Raw genomic sequence first — 13,469 nt, forward strand, 5'->3', positions numbered from 1 at the left:
TTGTTTTAGTTGTTTTAGTTGTTTTTTGATCTTAGGTCTCCAATATTTGGATGTCATTATGAAACAGATCCACTTTTATTTTTCATAAAACAAATTTTGTTATAAATATTTTAACTTTTATGTGGTATTTTAAAGGATTGAAACTTCATAGTTTAAACATTCACGAGACCTTTAAAGTCTGTTTGGTTGAGGATATGATAAGATATAAACGCGATAAATATTGTCTTGTTGTATGTTATATATTTTATTATGATATATATCATGATAAATTGATCTTTATGGAATAATTACACTGTTTTCTCTAAATTAACTTATAGTATTTTTAATGCAATAAATGAGTGATTTTCTAATGGAATAATGGAATCAATTGATAAGTTTGTAATAAAATGAATGATTTTTACTGTAAAATATATTATTAAAAAATGAGCAAATGTTTATATTGATTGTTTTATTTTTAACATTTAATCATTATAAAATATTTTCAAGTAGAATGTATGTTTTGTAAGTATTGTTTTGATATATATGTATATATATATATATATATATATATATATATAAAGGTTTGGTTTTTTAATGATGATTATTATTATTTTTATTTTATGATTTATCTTAATGTATTATATTTTTTTTATTCATTGAATATATTATTATTTTTTATGTTTTCTGTCATTTTTATTTAAGCTTTGAATAACTATTTTTTAATTGGAGGTGTTATGTCACATGTTTTTTTCAAAGATATTTTAAGTGTATCTATTTTAGAGATTGTTTATAATGAACAAACTCAAACTAATTATTTATGACAACATATTGAAATGAAATTAAAATGATTTATCATTCATTCAACTAAATCTATTATTTTGAAATAAGTGTCTTTGTTTAACAAATAATTTAACAAATATTGTATTGGAGGAATATAATATGTGTTCGAGCAATAATAAGTGAAAAATATACATAAATTGTATATTTTTAAAAAAATATTCAATGTATAATTTATAATTCTTTTATTTAAAGAATACATTTTGCTGTTTTGTTTCCAAAGACTTGTTAATTAATTGAATTTGTTTGTTTTAATATTACTTATTTATATTGATTTATACTTCATTGAATTTTTTGTGTATAATTTAATTATTAATATTTAAGATGTAATTATTATGTTTTTATATATTTTATGATAATTTATGGTTGTTATATTTTATTTCTAAAATATAATTTAAAAAATATTGCGATGTAAATATATGCAATAAATTAGAAATATATTTGATAATTAAATCAAGTATGTAACATAAATTATATTTTTTTTATTGTTGTTTTTTTTTAATCATAGAGATATAGACAAAAAGTAATAGAGTGAAAGAAAAAAAAAATGAATTCTAAATATATCCTATTATATTATTGAATAATGTGATATAATTAATATTAGATGTAATATAAAATTTTGATTTACTAAAATCTCGTATATTCATGTTAGTGTTTCCTTTACTTCTGTACACTTCTTGATGTCGTCAACACTTTTAGACAAGGTGGGTCCAAGGATCAGATCATTTAAATCATAAGCAACAAATTACTTAAAGGATGAGATCACTAAAATCTTAACTTCTAAGGATGAGGTCACTAAAATCTTAATCTAACTTCATATAAGAAAATTAATTTAATTTCTATTAGTTTTTTATACATTAAATATGCCATAGGGACTAAGCAAAAAAGTCATAAAAGTAAAAAAGCACATTTGTATTTATTGAATTAAAAAGCTGCAAATATTGACAAAAAGATCTAACTCTACTCAAACTTTGTTTTTGGTCTCAATCATTCTTGAGTTGATTCTACCTCCCAACTAAAAGACAACAATGAGAACTTTTAAAGTCTTTTTAGAGTACAGTCTTTTGCCTTTTTGACTACCATAGGTGTCTTTTACCACCTATGTTGTTGGGGGCTAAGGTGAGGGATATTGTTAACTTTGTGAAGAAATTGAAAGTTTAAGTAACATGTTACGACTTGTTTATGGAAATTAGAATTTGAGTTGGGTCTTAAGTTAGGTTTTGTTTGTTATAGTTAAAACAAAAGAAAATTTATAATATTATTTTTATTTTAAAAAAATAAAAATAAAAATTTGAAATAATAAATAATTTATTTTAAAATATTATTTAAAGTATTTTATCTATTTATTATAATTTTTTTGGATAATGAAGTTTTGAAAAATGATTAGAATAAAAAACTATATTGAGAAACTCTTCATAAAAATTATTTCTTAAAGATAACTTATAAAAAAAATAAAAAGCTATTTTTATCTTATAAAAATATTTAATAATAAATATCTAAGTTATTGAAAGTCAAATTTATTTATTTTAGTCGATAACAAATAAATTAAAAATAACTTTTATTATTTTTAAATAAATTTTCATAAAAATGATTTTTAGAAATATAAAGTCAAAATCACTTTTTTTTTTAAAAAATCTAAAATAAATATGTCCATAACCCAACCCTACAAAATTGATTTAAGCCTAATCTCATCTAATGTGAGATTATTTAACATTCCTTCATATAGAGGACTCAACATTTGAAACGTGACTCGATAATAAGTGGCCAACATATCTTAAATAGATTATGATATCTTAGAATTTGGCTTGAGTCTAATTCAATCCTACAAAACCAACTTAGAACGTGGTGACTACCCCCATTTATAAACACATGTTTCAATATTATCTCATCTAATATAAAACTCTTTCACCAGAGGTCCGAGTTTTCTTTCACATGAATCAAAATGATCCTAGTAGATAAGAAAAAAAGTATGCTCTCACTCATTCTTTATACACCTTTGATATATTCCCCATTAGAGCAGTAGATTTCTTTCTCACAAAAAAAAAAAAAAAAAGAAATGTAATGAAAGAAAAATAAACTACAATTATGTAAGTGTACAATCCAATCAGAGAATACATACTCTCAATAATAAATTCATATCATTCATAAAAGAGAAAATCAGAGTTGACAATTACATATTTATAAAATGGTGAAAAAGACCTTCTTATACAGTTATACTCAATGAACTGGAGTCCACATAAACCAAATTATGCAATAGTTAAAAAGATTACATAACATAAAAGAAAAAAATAGAAAAAAAAGATAATAATCTTGATAGTAAAGAATACTTTATCTACTTGAAGCTAGCAAAACATAGAAACATATTAATTGCTTATACAAACACATACACCAAACAAGACACTAACACAAACAATGTTAATAATTTAAAAAATTAGTAGTGTCTTACACCGATACATGTTGGACACCAAACACGTCTTGAATCTGTGTCATCTTGGTGTTCGATACTAACACATATTGAACACCAGACATGTCGTCAATCTGAATTGTTGGGGCGTAGTCTTAATCCCATCAATATACTTCCATCCTCTGAGGAACTGGAGTTTTGATGACCTGCAATATTTGCACAACTTCTGCCATACTAGGCCTGCTAGATGGTATCTGAGAAGTGCAAACCATAGCCAGCTTCAAAACTGGCAAAACTTCATCCTCAGGATACTCATTCATCAAATTAGGATCCACACAATCCAAAACATTACCATGTTCAAGCAAAACCCTCACATGATCATTCAATATCAACACATTATCTTCACCATACTCCACTGGCCTCCTACCTGTCACTAACTCAAGTATCATCACACCAAAACCATACACATCACATTTCTCATTGACCCTTAAGCTTTGACAAGCCAATTCAGGTGCCACATACCCCAAAGCACTTTGAAACCTATTGCTCATAACATGCTTTTCAACTTTTGTAAGAAGCCTAGCTAATCCGAAATCAGATAACTTGGGGTTGAAGTTTTCATCAAGTAAGATGTTACTTGGTTTTATGTTGTAGTGAATTATTGATGGTCTAAATGAATGGTGCAAATGGGCTAGTCCTTTAGCTGTTCCAAGCAAAATTTTGAATCTAATAGGCCAAGAAAGTGGTGGATTTGAAGGTAGTCTTTCATGTAACTTGGATTGCAAGTTACCATTTGGTGCAAATTCAGATACTAAAAGTTGAAGTTGTGGAGTCCAATAGTATCCTTTCAAAGCTATTAAATTTGGGTGTCTTGCTTTTCCAAGGATCCTAACTTCTCTATCAAAGTCTTCTTGATATTGAAGTATGTTTGATGTTACAAGTTTCTTGATTGCTACCATTCTTCCCTGTGATGATGAACCTAATGGAACTTTGTAAACTGTTCCAAAAACTCCTTCACCAATTTGAGTTGCCTTGTTGAGCAAGGAATCTGGATTGGCTATCCATTCGGGCGATGATTGAGAATCAAACAGAATGAGTTTACCTGTGGTTGGTGCTCCTGATCTAGAAGAGCTTGAACACATGCTTTCCAAAGCATTATCAACAAATGAAAGTTTTCTTCTCACAGAAACATTGAGTAGAGTTATAGCAATAACTCCTAAAACAATGACAAAAGAAGCAGAAATTGCTATAATAGCTGAAATGCTAAGGAACCTGTGGTGATGAAATGAACTAGACATAGTTGATTCATTTCTTTGAGGATCCATTTGGTTGTTATTTGCATGTGGATCAAGAACTAGAGGTTTTGGAACATTCATCATACATGGACCTTTCAACAAGGGTGAGCAAAGACCAATGTTTCCTTCCAATGAACTTTTGTCTAAGTTTTGAAAAATTGTACTAGTTGGAAGTCTTCCTGTGAGATTGTTGTGTGATATGTTTACAGCTAGAAGATTTTGAAGCATTCCAAGCTCCATTGGTAGTTCTCCACTTAGTTCATTGAATTCCAACTTGAGGATTTTGAGCTTGTTTAGCTTTGACATGGATTTTGGAATTGAACCGGTTAAATTGTTGTGTGACAAACTCCTGCATACAAATAGATAGGAATTAGGACATGTTTGGATATATATTTTAATTAAGCATCATCTCTTTCCATATAAGTGATTACCTGTAAGCTATTTTGTAACAAAAGATAAAATAAAGTCAAACCATATTTATATAAGCTATAAATTGTTTTCATAAGTTATTCTATTGAGAATAAGGAAACAAGCTTCAAACATCTTATAGACATGTCATAAGCTGAAAACATCTTACAGATATATCATAAGTTGTTTCAATCCATAAGTTCTCCTAAACATTTTCACAAGTGTTTATATCAGTAGATAAATTCAAATAAGTCAATCCTAATAAATCCTTATTATTTTTATCTTAAAAATAACCTATAAACTGTTATCATAAGCTATCTCGCAGAGCTGATGGAAATAAGCTGAAAAATATCTTATGAACATATCATAAGTTGTTTCTATCTATAAGTTCTTTCAAACAGTCTTACAAGTGCTTATACTAGTAAACAAGCTCAAATAAGCAAATCCGAACATGCCTTGCATTTATTATCTTTAGAAAACATGTGTACAAAATGATACTAGAGTTTAGAAATAAGAATCACTTACAACAAGTAAAGAGATGAACAATTCCCAATCTCTTCAGGAATAGGCCCTTTCAATGAATTTCCATCAAGTTGAAGAACATCCAAATTTCCTGAATCACAAGTACCTTCTGGAATCGAACCAAACAACGCGCTATTCCGAAGATCCAACACTCTTAGATTCTGAAGTAAACCAAACTCAGGTGGCATCCTTGAATGAAAATCATTCCAAGACAAATTCAAGTATCTCAGCTTTGAAAGCAGGCCAATTTCTGCAGGAACATTCCCTTCAAGATGATTATCTGATAAATCCAATTTCGTCAGAGTTTCTAAGAGCCTGTTGAATCCTGCCGGAATTTTACCTGTAAACTCATTATAGGAAAAATCCATTTCCTCTACTCCTAATCCAAACAAGCCCTCAGGTATAGTACCATTAAAACCATTACCTCTAAACTTCATCGCACACAGCTTTGTGCATGAAACAATTGACAAAGGAATGTTTCCAACAAGCTTATTATTAGAAACACTTAAATAACTCAATGATCTCAATTCACCTATTGAATATGGAATCAAACCAGAAAACTCATTATTTGAAATCTCTAAATGTTCCAAACTAGTCAAATTACCAATCCATTGAGGAAACTCACCAAACAAAACATTATTAGACACCTTCAAATAACTCAAAGAGCTTAATCTCTTAATTGATTCAGGTAATTCACCACTAAAATGATTAGTACTTAAATCCAATTTACTCAAATGAATACATAATCCAATATCATTTGGTAAAGAACCTGAAAACTGATTATTTTGTAAAAAAAGCTCTTTCAAGTTATGAATGTATGAAATTCCATCATTCAAATTACCTGATAAACCATTGTTGGATAGATCTATGTTCCTAAGCCTTTTCAATGACCAAAGTTTGTTGAAATCAACATTTCCACTAAAAAGATTATTGGAAAGGTTAAGACTATTCAACAAAGAACATTTAGAGAGACTCATAGGAATTTCACCTTCAAATAAATTTCTAGCCAAAGAAAGTTGATGAAGCATAAAGCAATTCTCAAAGAAAGTTTCATGAATTTGACCATTGAATGAGTTATGAGAAAGATCAAGTAATCTTATTGAACTCATATTGATGAATGAAATAGGAATTTCACCATGAAATGAATTGTGACTTAGGTTTAGTTTTTGAAGAGTATTTGAAAGTGTGAGAAAAGGACTAATGTTACCACTTAGATTGTTATGAGAAAGTGATAATGAAACTAAATGTTGCAACTTTTCAAAACCTCTTCCTAGTTTACCTGATAAACTTAAACCATCTAATGAAACTTCAATAACTCTTGTGTTTTGTGGATTGCATTTTATGTATTGCCATGAACATGGATTTGCATCATCTTCATTCCATGATGAGAGATGTGAAAAAGGGTCATGGAGATCTGATTTGAAGAGTATTAAACCAAGTACATCATCATTTAGTTGAATGGCTATGTCATTGTTTCCTAAACATGAAAGGAGATAGGAGAATGATAGTAGGAATGTTAAGAGAAGTGTAGAGTGATGAAAGTTGTGAGAATTTTTCATTCTTCTTGTTGATGTTTAATTTTCTTGCTAGTTTGCTATGACTATGGTTTGTTGTATTTTTTTTTCTTTAAGGATATAGTTTGACATGTGACAAATGTAATGAATGGTAGATGTTTCACTAGGTCATTGAAAATGATGTTACATGTTTGTTCACGAGAAAGAAAGAAGAATAAGAGTAATAACTCACTAACTTCATCTTCAACTTACACCTTCTCTCCTACTATTCATTGAGGTGTAACATACTAATGACTAATATTTATTTATAAAATAATTAATAGTCCTTAATATTTATTGTATCTTGTTTGATTAGTTTTTAACTTTGTTATTGGATGAGATATGAAGATGTGTTTATTAGTGAAAAAAATCGTTCACTTTAAGAAATCAATTTTGTATTATTGAGGATGTGTAGTAAAAGCACAACCAACACGACATAATTAAATGTCTAATGTAAATATTATAGATGCTTTTAATAAAATAAAATAATATAAAACTTATAAAAAATAATTAAATTTTAAGTTAAGATAGATATGAGACTTTTATCTTGAACAATTAAATTTAAATTAAAATATATATGAAATTCTTATTTTAAATAACTGAACCAGATAAATGTCAATAACTCTGTCGTATTATATATTCATAATTAAATTAAATTTTTATGCCTTTTTTAGACTCAAAATTTTGAGGTGTAAAGTCTTAACTTAGATTGTTTTTCACCTTAAAAATAAATTTTGTAGGGTTGGTTGAATTAGCTCCTATTCAAATTCTATTTGTGCTACTATCTAATATTTAGTGTAAGACAAAATCGGTAATTCACTCCAAAAATAATTTACTATAATAAGGATGAGAAATCATAGGCCATTGAAAAAGCAAATAATAGGTGAATATGAATTATATGGTAATGTTAGTGTAGTCCGTGATCATGTACATATATACATATATATAGATACACCTATACTGACAAAATTGCCACCACATTACAACTTACAATGCTTTTGTCCAAACAAAAAGGCTTTGTCGTGTCTTGGAAACTCTTGCTCCTTGTGCTTTCACTCTTCCTATTTTGAAAGTATTCACTTTTTTAATATTTTTGTTTTCATGCATGTTACTGTTTGCTTTGTGTGTTTTTGTACTTTTACTATCACCATTCAAATGGGAATGAGTATTTTATTTGAATCACAATTAGTTTAGAAATTATGTGATATGATATGATGCATTTATTTTTATGCTTCAATGAAGAAATTATGTGATATAATGGAAAAAAATAAATGCACTTGATAATTTTAAAAAATTATTTATATTTACGACAAATTTTCTTCTTAAAAATTCTTTACGGATAGAAGTAATATTTTTTTTAATTAAAATAATACAAAAAAATTTATGGTTTGTTTTTGTTTTTATAATTTAAAATTGGGTTGTCCTTCTTCTATATATAGAAAAAGAATCTCGGGTCCGGTAGCTATAGAATCAATTTCGTTTCTGGAGAGAGAAAGTTCGTGGTGTTCAATTTCAAAATAATATTATTTTGATACACAAAGAATAATAATTTGGTTTTATAAAAAAAATAATAATAATTTGGTACATATTTCAAAATAATATTTTATTTGTTATGTTGCAGAACATATAAATTATTTAGCATGGGTTGTCATGTGACAATAACATGCATATGAAAATGTTTATTTCTTGTCATTTCTTTAATTAACTAAAATAAAATCAACGGTGAAATGAGAATATTAGTAAAAAAAACTCATAGCTAACAACTACTCCATCATATCATAGCCTTGCTGTATATTATCAATAGACCCTATAGGAATAAGTGACAAAAATAAATTTACTATTTACCGATGAGAAACTCTTATGTGGTGAAAAGTTTTTAGACATAATATTTAGACACGCTGACAAAAATTTAAAATGTTAAAAAGAGAAAGAAATTAAATAATGTGTATTTTTTAAATAATTAAATCATATGTATTTATATATGTGTGTTCAAATTTTGTGTTTAAATTCTTTTATTTTTTATTTGTTAATGTTATGCAAAGACAACATAAAATGCGAGTAGTACAAATGACTCACAAACCTTCTTTAGACATGGACAACAAATAAGTTTTAGTCATTAAATGTGATTAAGAGAGCGAAATGTCCAACTAACTCGTGACGTGAGTTATTCAAGTCTACTATTACCCTTCCTTAGTCATCGACAATGAATAAGTCTCAGTCACATATTGTGACTGAAACAACTATATATCCAAATAATTCACGAGCTTTCGGAATTGCTTTTGAGCCTTTCCTTGTTGAATAAACCTAAGTAAGTCTCAATTTGAGTATGCTATCAAAAATAAATCCATGACAACTTTTGTTTACAAGTTAACAAGTGTATATAAGTGAACAAAATAAAATATAATACAAGTGTATTATAAGTGAACAAAATGAAATATAATCATTGTGATTTCTTTTAATCACATTTCTATTTTTATAATTTAATCTTGTTTTACTTTCAAAATTTTAATCACATTTTTTATTTTTTGATATTGAGTTAATATTTGTGAATTGCACACATATTTAATTATGCTTTATTTATAATAATCTATATTATATAGAAAAGTAATACCAAGTTTTGAAAGTGATGGAAAGTTCATACAAAATTACAGATTTAAATATAAGATAGAGAGAAATAGATTGTAAAAACATTTGTGGGAGAAAATTCCGAGCCATAGAAAGAAGTTAAGGTCCCCAATTTTGCATATATTGATGTTTAAATATATTAGTTAATCAATTACTTTATTGGGTTAATCGATTAGAGTGTGTTTGTGTAAATTTTTCTAGTTTTTTTCTTTTGTTAATCAATTAAGTTATTTATTTAATGGTTAAGTCAGACGATGATAAAAATTGTTTTCTATTATTTTGGACTTTCATCAAATTCAAATTCTATACTATTACATATGGTCACTTTTATGATTACTCATTGTCATCGAAAGACTTACATTTAAAAAAAAAACAATTTTTTTGAGTATATCAAAAATACATATATTAAAGAAACATTTTAACCACAAAAAGTGTTTAGAACAAGAACAAAATAAAATTTATAATTTTTCTAACGTATGACCAAAACAAATCAGAAGTACAAACTAAACTACTCAAATAAGAAGCAAAACAATTAACCACAAACGATGCCAATGCACTCCAAGGATTGAGAGCACCGATTGTATACCCCATAATAAAATTCTTTTATATGCAATTTGATCTACCTTCATGCTAAAAGTTTAATATACTTAATAATAAGATTTGCATTCAAAACATTTGAATGAAAAATTGTCTCATTTATTGATTTCTAAATCGCTCACGTCACCACAAACCAAACTATCCATATGAAAAAAAGTCATCAAATTGGTTAACGTGATTGATTCCATCCATAGGAAACACATTCAATAGTCCAAACCAATTTAAAATACCATACCACACAAATTCAAAAAGAGGGTACAAAGAACAAATGACAGATTGTTTCAACTTCCCTGCAACCTACTACACATTGTTGATCTTCAAAAGAAATAATTCTTTGGCGAAACAAATTATCCTTTGTAGGAAACCTATTTTGAAACAACCTCCACACAATTGTTGATACTTTTGAATGGACAAACGAATGTCACACTAAGTTTTAAAACGGAGGTGCGATGACACCAACGATAAACTCATCCCACAAAATAAAATACGCCTCCTTTACCAAATATAATCCTCCTTGCGTATTATTCCACAACCACTTATCTACTACATTAACCTGCAAATGAATGTTAACCAATAAAATCCTACACTACTCCACTAATTCCTCCTCCCACACAAATTACTGTCTATACCATCTCCACCCTTGAACACTTTTCTCTTGTTACAAAGACAAATGAAATAACCTACTAAATTTCTCACACAAAACCCCCACCAACCAACCACGGGTCCTTCCAAAACAAAGTATTACTCTCATTCCCAATAATTTTAAATAATTTTTAATCAAATCATTCATCTTCAATATCAACTCTTTCCGCAAAAATATCCTTCCACTACACAGACCCATAGAACTACCCCCCCTAAATCCCCCAACTTCCACTCCATATTTGATCAACACCTTAACATAGAGGTCCTCTAACTCGATTTTTAACCTTCAACACCATTTATCTAACATAACTTTATTAAAAACTTTCAAATCTCGAACTCCTAATCCAGCCTTCTCTAAAGGAAAACATAGTTTCTCCCAATTGACCCAATGAAACTTACTCACTTCCTCATTTCCACCTCAAAGAAACCAATTAAAAATAGATTCAAGTTGAAAAATGATACCTGAAGGAGCCTTGAAAAAAGAAAGAAAATAAATTGGTAATGCATATAAGATAACTTTGAGGAGTACAATGATATAAAATGTAATGCATTAAAGTGGGAATATCTTCCTACTTATTATAGACTATTTTACGGTGTTTTAGTGTCATAAATTTTATTTTATAAAAATTTAAAATATTTTTCTTGCCTCTATTATATAAAATTTCTAGATTCACCATTGCTTAGAAGGTTTTTTTTTTTGACTAAAAATAATATTCATTACTTCAAATAATAAAAATACTAAAGTAGAAATAAATGTCACAAGAAATATGGGTTTGAATTGTGACTTATTTTTTAAAATTAATTCATGTGCTTAATTTAATATATTTGGGAATAATCTTGGTAATGAGAGATTAAATAACCAAAACTTTCTAGATGAGTTAAAATAAGAAATAAAGTAAGTAAGTGGAATATCAAGTGATGTGTGTTCTATGAATACTTAATATATAAAAGAGAATGGATAAGAAGATCACACAAGACAAGTATAGTTGTTCACCTAATCTGAGCTACGTTCAGTCCTCACAATTTGTGAGATTTCCACTAATATGCTTAGTACAAAACGTTCTATCTTTGCACTTTCTTTCTTAATCACACTTGACCAATTACAACTTTCAACTTTCACATAAAAGAATTTTTCATATCCACCTTTCACTCCATAAAGGATTTTTATAATCACTTTTCAAACTAGAAGGATTTTTACAACCCACTCAATCTATCATAAAAGATAGACTTGAGTTACAAATAAAATTGTATGATAAAAAAGTGTTTGGGATTTTATGATTCTCAACTATCTGTTTGAGATTTATAGATAGCAATAACTCAAAAAGAATGATCCATGAATATAGTGAAAAGAGCTTGGAGTTTTTCTTGAGAGAAGAGTTTCATAACTTGAGCTTTTAGATGAACAAATGTAGATAGATTGTTAAATACATGACAAACTTTTAGTGATCCCAAAACTGATTTATTTATCTTTTATCTTTAAATAAGACAACCAGAATGTTCTGCAATCATTCTGTCATCAATCTGGTTTCGACATTTTTTTGAGAAATCTTCCAAATCATTTCATACTTCATAAAATTGTATTTTTGCCTTGATGTGTACATGATATGGGTCTAGATTTGATGATCAAATCAATATTGGTTGCTTGAAAAATGACCAAGCGATCTTGCATGAATATGCATACTTCAACATATAATGAATTAACTTGTTTTTCATTTTCTATCTTAATAAATATACCCATAAACAAAAGTTAAAAATTAATAAGATCATAATGATAATCATAATTAACAAATATAATTAATATTGGATTATCTTCAAAACATTAATTTAGGGATTTTGTCTCAACAAATACATCGATCAAGAACAAATATAATTTCGTCAAAAATCGAAAATGATGAGTCTGCGAAAAAACTCACAACATCCAGGCTAGTATCATAAAACAGAAAAATGCTTACAAATTTTATAATACTAAAGTGGTTTAAATACTTACGCCTTTGGATCTGCAACGTTAAGGACGTTGAAGTCATTGATTAAATATGTCTCATGGTTATTAGTAGTCAGACCTAAATCATAAAATCTTAAGATTTCACGTGTTTAGGTTCATCTACAGTGTTAGAGCATATGGGAAATCAGTGGAGAGGCTGGAGCAATCAACACGTAGAGGAAGATCGTAAAATTGTGAAATATGCGCACCACATCAACACATTTCACAAAGTTTTGATCTGATTCGCTCAGTTTCAACCTGATGTTAAAACACAGATTTTTTCCCTTAGCACTTCAACTTTAAATTTTGTTTGTTTCCCATAGAGAAATACATTGATTCAACAACGTGGGACTTGGTTTTTTTTTTTTTCTCAATGGTTAATTACTTTTCAACTTTGGAATTTCTATTCCTTAAATGATTCAATCATTCAATTTCATATTCTCTCCTTCTATTTATTCTATAAATTCTTCTCATCTCTACAACTATTTTCATCTCTAAAACTCTCATCATTGCTGCAATTGCTCTAGCTGCATCAAGATTTCAATCATGTCTACATTTGTTCTTGTTGTTTGGAGTTCTGATTCTGCACCTCATAAAGTGCAGAAAAATGCATCAGGAAATCAGAA

General features: G+C 27.9%; 1 protein-coding gene across 1 annotated transcript; it reads right to left on the minus strand.

Moving 5' to 3' along the window:
• Positions 1-3,042: 3,042 nt before the first annotated feature.
• On the minus strand, positions 3,043-7,134 carry LOC101494128 (probably inactive leucine-rich repeat receptor-like protein kinase At3g28040). Its single transcript, XM_004491992.4, has 2 exons — positions 5,449-7,134; positions 3,043-4,864 (listed from the first exon to the last, which is right to left on the minus strand). Exons 1-2 carry the CDS (start codon positions 7,002-7,004, stop codon positions 3,385-3,387), a joined length of 3,036 nt encoding a protein of 1,011 aa, XP_004492049.1. The 5' UTR covers positions 7,005-7,134; the 3' UTR covers positions 3,043-3,384.
• Between the last annotated feature and the right edge of the window lie 6,335 nt (positions 7,135-13,469).

This window comes from Cicer arietinum, chromosome 3 (genome assembly GCF_000331145.2).
Source record: "Cicer arietinum cultivar CDC Frontier isolate Library 1 chromosome 3, Cicar.CDCFrontier_v2.0, whole genome shotgun sequence".
Taxonomy (NCBI): domain Eukaryota; kingdom Viridiplantae; phylum Streptophyta; class Magnoliopsida; order Fabales; family Fabaceae; genus Cicer; species Cicer arietinum.

Excerpts from the sequence above, each read along its gene's own strand:
- LOC101494128 (XM_004491992.4), bottom strand. The coding sequence starts at position 7,004 with ATGAAAAATTCTCACAACTTTCATCACTCTACACTTCTCTTAACATTC. Across the intron at positions 4,865-5,448 it reads TGTTCATCTCTTTACTTGTT|GAGTTTGTCACACAACAATT; the intron begins GTAAGTGATTCT and ends ATTTGTATGCAG.